The sequence below is a fragment of the Bufo bufo genome, chromosome 2, assembly GCF_905171765.1.
Source record: "Bufo bufo chromosome 2, aBufBuf1.1, whole genome shotgun sequence".
Taxonomy (NCBI): Eukaryota; Metazoa; Chordata; class Amphibia; order Anura; family Bufonidae; genus Bufo; species Bufo bufo.
In genome coordinates, this window is record NC_053390.1 from 238,248,698 (window position 1) to 238,266,352 (window position 17,655).

At 44.2% G+C, this 17,655-nt stretch overlaps 1 protein-coding gene across 4 annotated transcripts in view; it reads left to right on the forward strand.

Moving 5' to 3' along the window:
- LOC120988662 (E1A-binding protein p400-like) overlaps positions 1-15,944 on the forward strand; it is a 194,341-nt gene extending 178,397 nt beyond the window's left edge. For all 4 annotated transcript variants that reach the window (XM_040416268.1, XM_040416267.1, XM_040416269.1 and 1 more), the window contains 5 exons: positions 11-256; positions 664-829; positions 2,418-2,536; positions 3,198-3,362; positions 13,300-15,944. In XM_040416268.1, the coding sequence (XP_040272202.1) occupies positions 11-256; positions 664-829; positions 2,418-2,536; positions 3,198-3,362; positions 13,300-13,575 (972 nt within the window). In that variant the 3' untranslated portion in view covers positions 13,576-15,944. The remainder of the gene's footprint in view (positions 1-10; positions 257-663; positions 830-2,417; positions 2,537-3,197; positions 3,363-13,299) is intronic.
- The last annotated feature ends 1,711 nt before the right edge of the window (positions 15,945-17,655 follow it).

Consider the following 17,655-nt stretch of genomic DNA (forward strand, 5'->3'; position numbering starts at 1 on the left):
TTGGACCAAGGAACAACTACTGAAATTGCAAAAGCAGAAAATGCAGCTTCCACAACAGACAACTCAGGCGGTAGCTCAACAACAACAGCAGCAACCGCCTGCACAAGGAGCCCCACAGACAGCGCCTGCGCAGGGGCAGCAGCAACAACAGCCAGCACCACCACAGCAACAGGCTCAGCAGCTCACTGCAGTCACTGCACCTAGAGCTGGAGCCGTTCTCGCAGGGGCGGTTACTAATCTACATGTGGCTCGTCTGGTAAGTTTTAACCTTCAGTTAGCGATAACTCAAGTGGTTATTGTATTTTCTGCACCTGTATTTGTAATATTATCCGGTTCATTGTCACCTGCCTTGTTGACTGAATGTCTTGTTTAGGAAAATTCTGACATTCATGGTATATCTGTAGGCTGTCAATACTATATGCCACACGTCTGATCGTTGTGGGTTCAGCTGCTGGGGCTGCATCAGTTAGCAAAATAGTGGTCCACTGCCCCCTATTACTGTCGTGTCACAAATTATGGCCATTTATCTTTTCATTTTTGTATATGTTTTGTATAATGTTTGCTGACTGCTTACTAGCTTATTTCTCAATCCTCTATATTATACTGTTGTTGTTTTTTTATTACGACTTTCTGAGGAAGGGTTAATAAAATTTACTTCTTCAGCTTCAGGCCCAGGGGCAAATCCAGGCCCAACCAGGACAAACTGCACAAGTGGCACTAGCAAAGCCTCCAGTGGTGTCTGCCGTGGTGTCATCCACAGGAGTGACCACGCTCCCTGTCACAGTGGCAGGAATCAGTGTTGCTATTGGCCAACCTCAGAAAGCTGCAGGTATGCTATGTAGTTATCACTTATAGTTAGTAGATCATAATAGAATATACTCATTCAGTTATGTATTTTTCTAATTGTTACTATTTTGTATGTTCTCCGCTTTCAAAGTGAGTTAATAAAAGCATAGATAATGGGAATCATCTATAATGGGAGTAACGCTCTGTTCACATTAGTGTTGTGGTTCATGGATTGACAGGTATGACAAATTAATTTTCAACGGATCCCAAGGTATTGTAAAAGATGCTATCAATGTGTAATGAGGCCTATCAGGTTTCTTTCCGCTATTTCTGATAGCAAGAATAGTGCTGGAGGCAATTTTATTTTTGTCAGAAAAATGCAGGGACCCTTATGAAGTGGGGAAAAAATAGTCAATGTGAACAGAGGATATAAGCCCCCAAACTGCCACCAGAACCTGTTGTATATTGTGGCATCTGGTGCATATGTAGTGAAGTGAGGAACACTAGCTCAGCTTCATCTGCCCCTGCACCAGATGCTGTTGGAACTGTCCTGTAATGACATCAGTTGGCCAGAAGGGATATGAGCTGGGGTGACTCTTCAGAGGAGCAGCTCCATCCCAGGACTCTTTACTGGTAGTTGTAATATAGTGCTGTGTTTTCATTTTCTGCAATATCACAAGAGTATAGAAGGGCATCATTGTCAACCTATTACCCTCCTGGCTGAAGTGAAATTCTGATTGTTCATTTAAAAAGCATATGTCAGCATGATCAACACTATTAAAACAGGCATACTGCTGGGTAGGGTCGATCATGCTGATTAAGACAATGCCTTTCTTTTGTCTGTATGTTGAACAGCTGCATATGAGCAAGCTCAAGCACCAGGGGTCCGGACTGAGTCCTTACAGCACTGCTTTTGTAACGCTCTGCACACTCCCGCCCTCCCTTTTATGTGCAGCAGAGGGTTGTTACAAAAACAGTGCTCCAAGGACTCAGTCCAGCCCCCTGGTGCTTAAACTGGCTCATCTGTATATAAATACAAATACAGATATCTCTGCAGCTGTTCAACATACAAACTAAAGAAAGCTATTGTTTTAATCATCAAGATCAACCCTGCCAGAGAGTATGCCTTGTTTAATAGGATTAATCAAGCTGACTGATGCTCTTTAACCTCTAGCGTCCTCACTGTATAAGTGAATTGCTGCTTACTAAAAAATCTGTTACCATGAAATTCATTGTTAGACCAGGCCCTACGTTGAAGGCCTGAATGTAATGATAAAAAGTGCAGTTAAGTAAACTGAGGGCAGGCCCAAACCACTGTGTGCACCCTTATTCCGCCTGCTTCCTCTGTCAGCCCATCCTTCCTTCCTTGACAGAGTCAGGATCCTGCAAAGTCATCTCGCCTGGCCCTGTCAATCAACAAAGGGACGGAGGTGCTGGCAGAGGAAGCCGGAGGAGCGAAGGTGAACCGAGTGGTTTGGCCCACCCTCCGTTCATTCAGCTGAGCTAGCCTTACAAGGCATTGTGCCTGGTTTATCATGTACATTTCCTGGTGACAGCACCAAAGCCAGAGCTGTGTTATAATCTTAGTTAAGCATTTTTAAGGGTCTTGACTTCCAACATGTGTCCTGTAGGTGGACAGACTGTGGTTGCTCAGCCTTTGAATGTACAGCAGCTCTTGAAACTAAAGCAGCAACAACAACAACAAAAAGCCTTGCAGTCTCCGGGACAGGCCTCTGTGCAACAGCAAAAGGTGAGATTCTCTTAGGTGAAAATGTTTTATGGAAACAATCAGAATTGGCTGTGTACTAATATATGCCCATTTTTACATTTGGGTGGAAGGCCTAATTAAATAATGGATCTGATTGCTTCTTATGGTTGACAGCATATTGTTTGTAGTTAAATAGGTTATTCCCATCACACAGAGTGATGGCAATGCTAGGATATGCCATCTAGTTTCGATCTGCGGACATCAAACTGCAAGGACCTCCACTAATCCTTAGATGAAGGGACCACAAAGCTGTAAGCACAGTGTCCCCTTCACAGGCCAGAACAGGCCATGCTTCAGTTCACTGCACTGTCGGAGGATGGCAATGCCACTGTGCAGCTCATTTGTACCAAAAAGTGGTATACATGTATAGCACCACATTTATTATGTGTTTTAGACAATCTTGGCTCCTCACTAGATAAAGGGGCTTGGGTTAAAATTGCAACAATATGCATCAACATTTCACCACAAAACATTGGTGAAAAGTAAGCCAAACAGTGGTTGGTCTAGCCAGACACCCGATTTGTCATCTGTCATGAACCACTGTGATAAATTTGGCACATCTTTAGACTGCCTAGTCTAGTTTGTGCTGTCTAAATATTACACAGGATTAGTAAATCTGCCCATTGTCTTTTTTACTTTTTAGCAGATAACTCAACAAGTTACCGTCCAGGCTCAGCAACAACAACAGGCCCAACAGCAGAAGTTGACCTACGCTACTCAGCCAGCCATTAAAACACAATTCCTCACCACGCCTATCACTCAGACTCAGAAGTCACCTGGTGCCCAACAAGTACAGGCACAGATTCAGGTACTTGTATCTGCTGCTTAACCAGTAACTGTTGTTTCATTGTTTTTTCCATGAATGAATAGTACAGATGAACACAAGAAACTTTGTAATATATCTTATCAGAGAAAGATGCTTCCTTCTCCTATTATCTGGCTTCTTTCCTGCTACCGCTTCCTCTTCTCTAAATATCAATTCGCTACTTCAATTTAGTCAAGAACATTGAAGGTGGAATGCCTGCTCATTGAAGGATAAGATTATGTAGAAGTCTATGGAGAGGGGAGGGACAGCTAGAAGGGAGGGGTGCAGCACACAGACACAAGCAGAAAGATTTACTGTCTTATTTCACTGCTGGGTTCACACCTAAACTGCTCAGTTCTGCTGTGTAATGTCCTCCACCGCTGCCTCTGAGGGCGTTACAGACAGTGAACGGGTATTTCTCTTTGTCCATGTCCTGTGTTAGGGCATACATGATGATCAGCTAGTCCCCACCCAACTGCTCTGAAAAGGTGGAGAATTACAGAAATATAGCAGAGGGAAAAATGCTAAAAGTGGCCGATAAAAGCCATATAATGATCATAAGTAGTGTTATTTCTCATGTGTACACATGGCAGCTTGTTCAGAAAAATCACATTTTAAGCAGGCATGATTGGCAATTTACCCTTCATGTCAGGATTTTACTGTAGTGGTGACCACTGATATCTAACATCATGGTAGTGCTCCCTCATTCTAATTTACTCAGCAATTTAGACACCCATGTCACAGAAATGTCAACATTTTTGGGGCTGATTATAAAAATACTTATTTCTCAAGTGAATGTGCATATTTCATTGCTCTGAGAACATTTTATAATATTTCATATGAACAATGTATATTTTCATGTAAAGGGGTTATCCCACAAATGAAATGGGTTGTCTCAATTCAGTAAATGGCATGTATCATGTAGAAAAAGTTAATACAAGGCACTTACTAATGTATTCTGATCGGCCATATTGTCTCCTTTGCTGGCTTCATTCATTTTTCCATCACATTATACGCTGCTCACTTCCAGAGGTTATGGCCACTGCTGCAGCGCAGATACGATGGGGCCGGGACAGGAGCTGCTGCGCATGTCACCAGAGACGTGAGTGCTTTTTCCTATAGTGTAGAAGCACGGCCACCTCTGCTGGATTGTAGGGTGGTCATAAGCCCTGGATATGTAGCAATGTATAATGTGATGGAAAAATGCATCAAGACAGCAAAGGAGGCAATATGGACAATCACAATACATTAGTAATTGCCTTGTATTAACTTTCTCTACTTGATAAATGCCTTTTCTGAAGTGAAGAAATATCTAGAGTAATGCCTATCATTATTTTACCTACATCAATGAAAAAACTGCTGCTCTCCAGAGTCATTTTCACCCCCTTTAGTTATATTTTTTTTTTTACTAACCTCTCTGTGGCCCTTCTATCTTCATTTTCTGGAGGGGGCAGCAGCTCGTAACATGACAATCAAGCACCTCAATCTCCCAGGAGTGCATTGCAGGCAGCTCTTGTTAACCCTTTCTTCCCCTGCATAGAAAATGTCCCTCACACATAGGCCCTGCAATTCCAGTTTTCTTTTCCACTGTCTAGAAAGAGATATAGCTATGCATTTCTATGAAATTCTATGTTAGGGTTGGATGAATAAAAGGTATCTGGCCACTTCACTATGAAATCACTATGCCGGAGCAGAAGGGGGGAGCAGGGAAGCTACTGTGAGAAGGTGGAAAAAAACAATTACATAATAATACTTTTCATGGGATAACCAGTTTAAACATGGATACTGTGTTGGTGGCAATCATAAATGTGCCTAGATAACTAAACTACTGAGATTTCTCGTTAATGGGGGACACAGCAACATGGGTATACGCCCAGCTACCACTAGATATTAAAAAGGTTGGCTCCGCCCAGGTGGACTGTATCTTCTCCACAGACACTAGACTAATCAGTTTTAGGGCTCGTGCACACGAATGTATTTTCTTTCCGCGTCCGTTCCGTTTTCTTGCGAACCATATACGTATACCATTCATTTCAATGGGTCCGCAAAAAAAAAAGGAAGCTACTCAGTGTGCATTCCGTTTCAGTATGTCCGTATTTCCGTTCCGCCAAAAAATAGAACATGTCCTATTATTGTCCGCATTACGGACAAGGAAAGGACTGTACTATTGGGGGCCAGCTGTTCCGTTCTGCAAAATACGGAATGCACACGGACGTCATCCGTATTTTTTGCGGATCCGTTTTTTGCAGACCGCAAAATACATACGGTCGTGTGCATGAGGCCTTAGGGTCCATTCAGACATCCGTAGTGCATTGGGGATCTGCAAATCCACAATACACCCTATCGGCACCCCCATAGAACTGCCTATTCTTGTCCGCAATTGCGGACCGGAAGATAGAGAATGATTGGGTCCACACCCGTTCCGCAATTTGCGTAACGGATGGGGACCCATTATACGGATGTGTGAATGGAGCCTTAGTCTAGTGTCAGTAGGAGGCAGACACGACCTGCTCTTCTACTACAGGTCTTGCTGCTACTTTTTTCTTTATTTTTTTCTCTTCACTTTACAGGTGCAGGTTTTATCCTGCGGACAAGAATAGGACATGTTCTATTTTTTGTGGAACGGAAGTGCGGATGCGGACTGCAAACTGTGTGCTGTCCGCATCTTTTCCAGCCCCATTGAAAATGAATAGGTCCGGATCCGTTCCGTAATGTTGCGGAACGGATCCGGATCCATTTTGCAGATGTGTGAATGGACCCTTATGTGGAGTACCTGTACCATCTCTAGATGCTGTAGCCATTACACCTGTCTGCTTTTAGTCTGCACTACGCAGCCGTATTACTCCTTTATTAGGTAGAGTACCTGTACCATCTCCAAAAGCTGCAGCCATTACACCTGTCTGGTTCTAGTGTGCATCACGCAGTCATACTACTCCTTTATCAAGCGGAGTACCTATACCATTTCCAGATGCTGTAGCCATGTCTCCACTCTCATCATAGTGTGCACCATGCAGCCAGATTACTCCCATTCTAAGGCGGAGTATTTGTAGTGCTGTGCCCTATTGGTACAATCTGTGACCCATACGGCTCCAGCATTACCCTTTCCTGGCTCTAATGTGTGCTAGGCAATCATGTGGCCCCTCTTCATGTGGATTGATAGTGCCATCCCCAGACACTGTATTCATCACTCTTTTCTAGTTCTAGTATGCATCTGGCACCCCATTACCGCCGTCCTCGGCGGTGTACTTGTACTATCTCAAGGCGCTGTATCCGACAAACCATCCTGGTTGTAGTATGTACCTGGTAACCATATGTTCCCCCCTTCTTGGGCGGAGTAGAGTTGCAATTGTTAGATCCAGTATATGGTTGGCCTGTTCAGATCTGACACCCGGTGCAGTACCTCCTGAACCAGGCCCTCTGAGTGCACCAAGTCTTCTCATTGCCCCTGTACTAGGCATGATTTTTACTTTATTGCTTGACGCACTATTTAACAACACTTCTCAGTCCTGTTATGCACCAGACAACCACACTCCCTTTGCCTTGGGCAGGTTGTTGTCTATCATGCTAGGTTTGTTCTTTGTCAACCCTATAAAGTACTACTTTATTATGCACAGCCGCGTCACCCCATTTTATGGATCACCATTGGATGTTCTATCCTGCAGGGATACCAAGCATTGTGAGCACCAGCCGCTACTGCAGTGTTCGGGTCATCGCTGGACGTCCTCGCTGATATGGCTGTGACAGGACAAGTAAGCGCCACACACCTACTTGGTGGGTGGAATTTTCCTCTGCTCACTCTGGTATTGGACATGGTCCCGTAGTTCTTCCATGGTCTGGACGTTCTTGGTACTCCCTTATGTTCTGTGATTAGTTGTGCTACATGACAGAAGTGCCGTTCATTTGGGCCTTGCCGTTGTCTGCACCTGTCAGTTTCTTCCACCTTCCTTGGGGGTTTTATTGTGCTCTGCTGGTAGCTGGTTTCTACATGTCAGTGTAGTCTCTCCCGGCTTCCCCTGGTAAACTCTGCATCCTTTTCTGACATATGGATGTCTGGCGATTCTTTTACAAAATCCAGGGTGCTGTACTTGCCCCTTCCGGGGCAGTGTTATACAGTATGCTAGTCACTACACTTGGGATGATTGGTCAACCATGGCTGATGTTTTTTTCCCTATGGTTGCTGCATTTCATTTTTTCTTGCTGGCTATTATTGTCCTCATGTGGTCCAGTTCTGTGGACCCTACTAGAGCCTCTGACTGGGTAATCCTGCTTGGAATCCCTGTCCCAATGATTCTTAAACCATCTAGCTGGCCGGTTCCCTCTGGGGAAGCTACTCATGGCATCTCTGACCGCGCATGCTCTTTATGACAGCTGTTTCTTTGGGCCCGGTTTGGTTCTTTTCCCTCCTGGGTCCATATAGACTTGTTTCCCTCTTGAGATTCTAACCTCTCTTCCCGTCTCCCCAGGTTCAGGTCCTGGTACCTGGGAGTTTGTTTCTCCGGTTTGCAATTTACATTCGTATTGGCCACTTCTGGGATGGAGCTTTCCCTCGATTTGAGAACTGTTTCTCCTTAGGCTGTTTGGAGTCCTCTCTCTTCTACTCCAATATCTCTCAGACGAGTGTGTCTCCACTTGTATTACCAGGGCCTGTGACTGGTTCCTATTTTCCTGAGACTTCATGTGGCCAGGGATTTCTCTGGTCTTACATTTCACAGTGATATTTTGATCCAGTTTTTCTGAGGATTGATTCTCGCCTCCTTTGTATGGGAAGCATGTCTTTACGTTCCCTTCTCCTAGCCTATACCTAGGACCCCCTTCTCCCCCAGGGGTTGGCTGCTTTCTCTGGCAGGATGGGGTTTCCACCTTTTTTATAGGGTGTTTCTCTTTCTCCACCTGCCTTGCTTCCTCTCTACCTTGGCCTTCACATGGTGTTTGCCACGGACAGGCCATGTTTTTGGTCTTCCTTTTGCAGAGGGGTGGTCCACAGGGTCTTCCTTTAGCTTGTCTCCAGGAAGTTTTTTCTTTGGTTCAGGACTGCTCATGTCCTTTTCCCAGGCATTTTCTCTCCTGCCAGGTCCCCTCAGTCTAATTTTTCTTGTTGGGTCTGTCGTCTTATAGATCCTCCTCCTGGAGCATCCTTCTATATGCAGAGCGCTAGGTCATTACCAACAGACACCTTCCGGTTGTGCTGCTCTCCCGTTTCTTCAGGGGGAGCCCTGGTTCTTCCAGATCCTTCCTCTGGCTCTTTAGTGCGCACTTGTTCAACTCTCGGTTCTTGCGCAGGACATCTAGCCCTGCTCCTTATCCTCTAGCTTCTTATTTTTCCCACCTTGGGTGGAGCTGGGCGTTTCTCTTTGTTCCTTTCTTGCATATGGCATTTTTTCCCAGGCACTTGTCCTTGGGATCCTGGCGGTCTCCCATAATTTTTTTTTTTCGGACTCTTCCTGGTCCTGGAGCCTCTCGGCTCACTTTCTTAGTTTTCTATCTACCATTTCATGCTATGGCATCTCCTGGTCCTGTTGGGTCACATGGTTCTCTTGCACCTGTGCGGCCAACTTTTTGCATGAGATTTCCTTTCCACCCTCGGGGACTGCTTTGGGACGTCCCATAGTGCTGTGTCCTCCAATGACATTAACGAGAAAATTGGATTTTTGTACTTACCGTAAAATCCTTTTCTCGTTCAATTTATTGGGGGACACAGATTCTACCCTTTGTTTTCATTTCTCTTTCTGTCACCGGGCTGCTGTTCTTCTTTTCATTCCCGGTCCAGGACATGTTGGCTCTTTGCTTTCGTTTCTCTCTCCTACTGCTATTGGCACAAACTGATTAGCCTAGTGTCTGTGGAGAGGGTACCGCCCACCTGGGCAGAGCCAAACTTTTTAATTTCTAGTGTCGCCTCCTAGTGGTAGCTGGGCGTATACCCATGGTGCTGTGTCCCCCAATGACTTGAACGAGAAAGGGATTTTACGGTAAGTACAAAAATCCAATTTTTTTTCAAGCCTTGCACTAGACCACAATGCAGCTTCTAGCACTGGCGTGACCATAAACTACGTTATATATCTGCTATATCAAAATGTCTGTATCAGAAAGGGGGTAATTTAAAAATATATATTTTTGATTGCCCTTTATGCTAGTAAAAGAAAAATGTGAGAAACAGACTTTTTTTTTTTTTTACATCTTTATCTAGGCTTCTCACCCAGTCAAGCCAGTACTCTCTGCTCTGCACTGATGAGGGGCAATCCCCCCGAAACAGCTGTCTGCAAATGAGATGCTGGCTTATTTAATATCCGAGTCATGTCTCAAGACCTGTTTAAAGGGTTGAACATTGACTTTTAGGATCTGGTGGCATTAGAGGCAGAGCTTGTTAAAGGAAATCTGTCACCAGAATCATCACCATTAAACTAAAACTTGTCTTGAAGCACTTACTACCTCCTTTCCAGATGTGCTTTTCTTTCCTTGCTGCTTGGTTTCTATCTTGAAAAAATCCACTTTATTCCTTATGGAAATGAGCCAGTAAGGTGCCCAGAGGGGTGTTATTTTTGTTGAAAGGCGCCCAGGCCCGCCCTCCAGCAGAGCCCAAGCACACCTCTCCTCGGCTCATACTCTACGCCCCCAGCAGCGCCGTCAACCCCCCCAACCCCCCTTGCTTTCAGCGTCGCTGACAAGTCTCGCTGCGCTTCTTCTCCTTTTCTTCCAGCAGAGGATGAAGCCGTCACTGGGCTCGCTGCATGCCCAGTAAAACATTTGAGGCTGATGCCCTCAGTTGAACCGGAAGAGTGGAGGCGCAGGCAGTCTTTGGAACTGAGGGCATCAGCCTCAAATGTTTCACTGGGCATGCGCCGAGCCTAGTGACGTTTTCATCCTCTGCTGGAAGAAGCGCAGCGAGATTTGTCAGTGACACTAAAGGCATGGGTGGGCAGGGTTATCTGCTGGGCACCTTACTGGCTCATTTGCATAAGGAATAAAGTGGATTTTTTCAACATAGAAACCAAGGAAAGAAAAGCACATCTGGAAAGGAGGTAGTAAGTGCTACAAGACAATAGTTTTAGTTTAATGGTGATGATTCTGGTGACAGATTTCCTTTAAGAGCTCATTTGCATCCCTTTATTCCCATGGTTTTTAAAGACACTTACTAAAAGAAAATGTAAAATGCGCCTGGTCGAAAAGGAGGATAAATGACCCAGTCTTGAACTGGTTAATAGGGAAGTCAGTATACCATTTAAGGTGGTATGGTAGCTGAATATCAGAGAGGATGTTTTCATGTCAGGAGCTCTGCTTTGGCCAGCCTGGCCCATCCACGTGGTGCTGGTGCAGTCTTCCCCTGGTGGTATCAGCTGATTGCAGGTGGTCAGACTTGGGCTACATTCACACGACCGTAAGTGTTTTGCAGACCACACATGGCCGGTGCTATATAGAAAATGCCTATTCTAGTCTGCGATTGCGGACATGAATAGGACATGCACTATAATTTTGCAGGGCTGCGGAATGGAACTACACTGCGTGCAGAATTATTAGGCAAATGAGTATTTTGACCACATCATCCTCTTTATGCATGTTGTCTTACTCCAAGCTGTATAGGCTCGAAAGCCTACTACCAATTAAGCATATTAGGTGATGTGCATCTCTGTAATGAGAAGGGGTGTGGTCTAATGACATCAACACCCTATATCAGGTGTGCATAATTATTAGGCAACTTCCTTTCCTCTGGCAAAATGGGTCAAAAGAAGGACTTGACAGGCTCAGAAAAGTCAAAAATAGTGAGATATCTTGCAGAGGGATGCAGCACTCTTACAATTGCAAAGCTTCTGAAGCGTGATCATCGAACAATCAAGCGTTTCATTCAAAATAGTCAACAGGGTCGCAAGAAGCGTGTGGAAAAACCAAGGCGCAAAATAACTGCCCATGAACTGAGAAAAGTCAAGCATGCAGCTGCCAAGATGCCACTTGCCACCAGTTTGGCCATATTTCAGAGCTGCAACATCACTGGAGTGCCCAAAAGCACAAGGTGTGCAATACTCAGAGACATGGCCAAGGTAAGAAAGGCTGAAAGACGACCACCACTGAACAAGACACACAAGCTGAAACGTCAAGACTGGGCCAAGAAATATCTCAAGACTGATTTTTCTAAGGTTTTATGGACTGATGAAATGAGAGTGAGTCTTGATGGGCCAGATGGATGGGCCCGTGGCTGGATTGGTAAAGGGCAGAGAGCTCCAGTCCGACTCAGACGCCAGCAAGGTGGAGGTGGAGTACTGGTTTGGGCTGGTATCATCAAAGATGAGCTTGTGGGGCCTTTTCGGGTTGAGGATGGAGTCAAGCTCAACTCCCAGTCGTACTGCCAGTTTCTGGAAGACACCTTCTTCAAGCAGTGGTACAGGAAGAAGTCTGCATCCTTCAAGAAAAACACGATTTTCATGCAGGACAATGCTCCATCACACGCGTCCAAGTACTCCACAGCGTGGCTGGCAAGAAAGGGTATAAAAGAAGAAAATCTAATGACATGGCCTCCTTGTTCACCTGATCTGAACCCCATTGAGAACCTGTGGTCCATCATCAAATGTGAGATTTACAAGGAGGGAAAACAGTACACCTCTCTGAACAGTGTCTGGGAGGCTGTGGTTGCTGCTGCACGCAATGTTGATGGTGAACAGATCAAAACACTGACAGAATCCATGGATGGCAGGCTTTTGAGTGTCCTTGCAAAGAAAGGTGGCTATATTGGTACTGATTTGTTTTTGTTTTGTTTTTGAATGTCAGAAATGTATATTTGTGAATGTTGAGATGTTATATTGGTTTCACTGGTAAAAATAAATAATTGAAATGGGTATATATTTGTTTTTTGTTAAGTTGCCTAATAATTATGCACAGTAATAGTCACCTGCACACACAGATATCCCCCTAAAATAGCTAAAACTAAAAACAAACTAAAAACTACTTCCAAAAATATTCAGCTTTGATATTAATGAGTTTTTTGGGTTCATTGAGAACATGGTTGTTGTTCAATAATAAAATTAATCCTCAAAAATACAACTTGCCTAATAATTCTGCACTCCCTGTACATATGCGGACAACACACGGTGTGCTGTCCACATCTTTTTTGTCCCCATTGAAATGAATGGGTCCGCACCCGTTCTGCAAAATTGCGGAACGGATACAGACCCATTCATACGGTCGTGTAAATGGACCCTTACAGTGATTATCTCTGGTTTCCATATAAAATTAAGTTGTCTCTATGAGGCAGACCCTCTATCTGTGGTCTGTGATATTAAGAAAGGAGTTTGGCCGCTAGCACATCCGCAGTACCCAGTCCCCAGTCCCCATAGCTCTGTGTGCTTTTATTGTGTTAAAAAACTGATTTGATACATATGCAAATTAACCTGAGATGAGTCCTGTCCCTGACTCATCTCACGTACAGGACTCATCTCAGGTTAATTTGCATATGTATCAAATCGTTTTTTTTACACAATAAAAGCACACAGAGCTATGGGGACTGGGTACTGTGGATGTGCTAGCGGTGATCTAGCAACCCATGTCCTCAGCTCTATGCACAAAATCCAAGTGACAGGTTCCCTTTAAACCACAAAGCAGCAAAATAAGACTTCATCACAGGCAATCTCTGTGGATTTGCCATATCCTGTCCTTGTATGTCCTTTCCACATTCATAAAGAGATTATTTCATAGCTTCATCATCTGCTCATTTCCTCATGGTTGCAAAGCTTCCTCAGGTGGTCCAACAGCCAGCAGCAGTGGCTAACATCCAGCAGATGGTACCAGCCACTCAGCAGGTCAGTGGTTTTGTCTGTCATAAACGCAATGCATATTTCCGTATCATACCACATGCTTTATACCGGTTAGAATATGAGCTCTTAATGTTATCAGAAAATTATAGAAATAGTAGTGAATAGAACCTTTTTTAACAGCAGTCGTATAATATTTGTTTTAGGTCCAGTCGCAGACTGTTACACTGACCCAGGCAACAGCGTCAGGTCAACAGCAGGTGCAAGTGTTACCAGCGGGTTCAACAGCAGCCCAAGTGGTGCAGCAGAAGATTCTTCAGCAGCAGCAGCAGGTGGTGGCAGCTGCATCACCACAGCTTCAAACCCCATCCAACCAGAGCCCAGTGCCAACTTCAGGCACTGCAGAGGCGCAAAACCAGCAAGCAAAGCTCCAAGTCAGAGCATCGACTGTCCGCATCAAAACTCCCACTAAACCTAGCTGAGAAACCAAGAGGAATGAAGAAAAGTTCAGGAGTGCACATTCAGATAACTTCCCATAGAAATCCTCATACTAAGCACCTCTCAATAACATCTAGTATTGTGTCTTTTATGTCTCATTCATCTGTTGAGATTGTTGTTTAGAAAAAGGGATATAAAGAAAAGGCAATGCCAATCCTGCTCCTCCCAAGAAGATGTCACAAACTAGAAGTCCTGACTTGGGAATGGACGATGGTTCTCAGACGAAAAGGAATGTAAAGGAACTTTTTTTCCCCCCTTTTTTTAAGTACTCTTTTGGCATTTTATGTTCTTAGCTATGTTGGGATTACTTTTTGCTTTTCAAGTTTAACATTTCAGTTTTCTAAAAAGGGAAGATACAAAAAAATGGGATATTCAGTGACATCACTGAATGCTTGTCCGCAATCCATGACGTTTGTATGGCAGGTAAAGCTTTAAGCATCTGATTGATGCTCCGAAGTGATTGATGTTTCAAAATTAATATTCCCAAGTGGTAAAAATCTTTGTGTACGTGAATGACTCTTTGTGAAGCTTCACTAAAGGCAGGTACTAGGAGACATGAATCCAGCTGCATTGCCAGTGTCTGTCCTGGCCTAAGACATTGTGCTACAGTGTGCACAGAATTACTGTAGCTGCTCCAGTATGGTTATATTGTGTGGAATCCCACTAAAGTGCTGTATACAGATTTACAGCACATCCTGATGTTACTTTTTGTTGTTTTGCACTTTTTATTCTCCCATTTAGTTCAGTTTTACATCAACATAATTGTATGTTTTGTGTTTTTTTTTTTTTTTTTACTTTTTAAATAATCAACTTGTGCACTTTTGGGAATATCTGATCTTACCAATAGACCTTCATGGTTTAATGTAAGGAAAGTATGGCTTAGATGACCTTAACTTTAGTCCAGTCAGTGTATAATAATAGTTGGACTGTGTAGTGGGTGCTATGACAGGAATGGGCGCTCTGCTGTGCAGTTAGCACTCCAAAGATGGCAGAGGTTTTCCACGCAGCCAGATATTTGGGGATCTTTAAAAGCTGCTTAGTTTCCTTTACAACTTTAAAGTGACCTCCAATTACATCTAAAACTACTATAGTACAGGAGGGGGCTCAATAATCGTTCTTATAAATAACTTGTATTTCAGATTCTTCTAAGTAGTATCATGGACTGTAGGCTGCTCATATGTATGCATTAGGAGCTAGAGCATTAGGAGCTAGAGCAACATGCCCCGGCTCCTTAGCCAGGGAACCAGTGCTGTAGTGTGATTCTACAGCACTGGTTCCTCTACTGGATATGGGGGCCTAGGAAGGACAGCAGGGCGTTCTGTCTCCGACTACATAGATATGAGCAACCCCCAGCTGCTCTTTGCAACTACTTAGAAGCAGAATTTGCTATCGTGCGCACTCCTGCACTATAATCATTTTGCTATATATCTGGAGTTCACTTTAAAGTGATGTAATTTGGAGCTTAAAAATAAATATATACTAATGAATTTATTTTACTGTGGATGGGGCTTCACAGTTCCATCATTAAAGGGGTTTTCAGAGTGTTTTATTGGGATGTTCTATGCTCATCGTAGATCATCAGTATGTGATCAGTGCAGGTCCGACTCCTGACACCGTCCCCCCTCCCTCCCTGATCGGCTGTTTAACGAGACTGCAGCCTCCTCACCTCTGACCAAGCACAGCACCGTCCATTGGATAGTGGCTGTGCTTAGTATTGCAGCTCAGCCCCATTAAAGGGGTTTTCAGAGTGTTTTATACTGATGACCTATCTTCATTGTAGGTCATCAGTATGTGATCAGTGCAGGTCTGACTCCTGACACCCCCCTCTCCCTCCTTGATCGGCTGTTTGACGAGACTGCGGCCTTCTCATCCACCAAGCACACCACAGTCCATTAGATAGTGGCTGTGCTTAGTATTGCAGCTCAGACCCATTCACTTGAATGTGACTGAATTGTGCCTAGGCCACGTGACCCATGAACGTGACGTCACTGGCCTAGGAACAGTTCAACTCAACAGTTGATCGGCGGCGCTACCAGGAGACGGACCCCCACAATATCCTGGGGATAGGTCATCAGTATTAAACATAACCCCTTTAAGCTGTAAATGACCCATCTAGGAAGTGAAATGGAATCTGTTTCCAGGTTTACGTTGCCCTTCCTGAGGGCAGCTTAAATAGTGTCAGAGACCTACATTATAGCAGGATGACTTTGATACTTTGTTTTGTGCAGCAGTTTTCTTAAAATCACTGATAGGGCTCATTCACACCACTGTATGAATGGGTCTGTATCTGTTCCACAATTTTGTGCAAAGCATGTGGACCCATTCATTTCAATGGAGCCGCAAAAGATGCGGCCCCGCAAGAAAGATAGACAAGAATAGTCATTTCTATCATAGTGCCGGCCATGTGCGGTCGGCAAAATGTGGAACGCACACGGCTGGTATCTGTGTTTTGCAAATCCACAATTTGCGGATCGCAAAACACTACGGCCGTCTGCGTGAGCCCTTAAGCAACTGCAGCAGGACCTGAGCACTAATAGTCCACTTAGTGTATTGCACATGCTCCGTAGTCTTTCATATTCATGAGCTGCTGTCTACACTGTCCGTGCTTGGCAGCTTTCTCCCTTTACACTGCCAATCTTCTGCATGAGGGTGAGCCCAGTGCCCATGACTACCAGGGCAGAGCGCTCGGGTCCTGCTGCAGCTGCTCAACAGTCATTTTCAGAAAAGTACTGCATGAAACAAGTAATTCTGCGCTGTATTCCGGGTTGGTGTCACTGGTCTATGCTGCCATCAGATACTTTACTACATTCAGTAAAAAGCTGTATGCAGCAACCTCCTTAGCTCTGTTGTCAGCCCGTTCACTTCGATGGGGCTGATAACAGTCTTGATGCCACTGGCCTGCGGGAAACAGCAAGAAGGCTGCAAAGCGCCGCTGCCTTCTCAAGCAACTGATCGGCGGGGGTCCCGGGTGTCTGACCTCCGCCAATCAGATGCTGATGATCTATCCAAAGGATAGATCATCAGTAAGAAAAAGGTACAGAACCCCTTTAACGCTATGGCTGTCATAAAAAGTGAACTCTTGGGGTAAGAGTGACGGTACTAGACAGTTCGGCAAAATATGAACCAGTGTATAGCCTTTTCATGTTTTTTTGTCATAAAATGTATTCATACCTGTGTTGCTGTGCATGTCACATCCTTTGTCTTCCTGCTGTTCAACCGACCCATAAGGCCTTAAATGGTGTATTTGTCCTGTACCCAAATCAGTCCATGCATATTGCTGGATGTATAGACAGTGTTTAGCATCATGCATCTCCAAACCCACAGATTTTCCCTGTTCGTGGTTTACATTAGAAGCCTGGCATCTTACGTTTGCACATAATTAATGTGTCGTGTAGAAAATAGATATCTGTACTTGTTAGGTATGACTAGGATGTATAGTTTAGCTTAGCGTGGTAGATCTTGTAGTTATGCTATCACTTGTTGCATTCACTTATGACAGAGGTCGTGTCCATGTTCCCACGTTTACTGTGCCACTTGATGGTCTAATGAAGTTCATATTACATGAAAGAGATGAGTACGAATGCGGTTCCTTCAGCGGAACGGAGAAGAAACTTGAATGAAATGTGTGTGTGTTTGAAGGGGATTTCTCCTGTTTTCACCCTTTTCTATGTATGTATCTGTTGATGCTTGTGTGTCTTTCTTTTTGAGGTTGAAATGTGCTTCTTTTGTTTTATATCTCTCTATATATATGTGGATAATTTAAAATAAGAGCACCCTTTTACTGCTGGATATGTCCACATTAAATTATACGTCCCTTGGCAGTAAAACGGTTAAACGCTTTGTTTCCTTGAACCATACTGTGTTCAAAATGTACATATACAATGAAAATACATTTGTACGTGCTGTAGATCCATAGTGTGTGATGCATAGCACATTGCCAGTGTAATAAACTGTACATTTTTTATAAACCTCTCCATTTGTCACAATGTATTTTTTATACAAATGTGCATGTTCTGTGGCAGTATATATGTATTGTAAATGCTGTCCGGACTGACGGCGAGTAC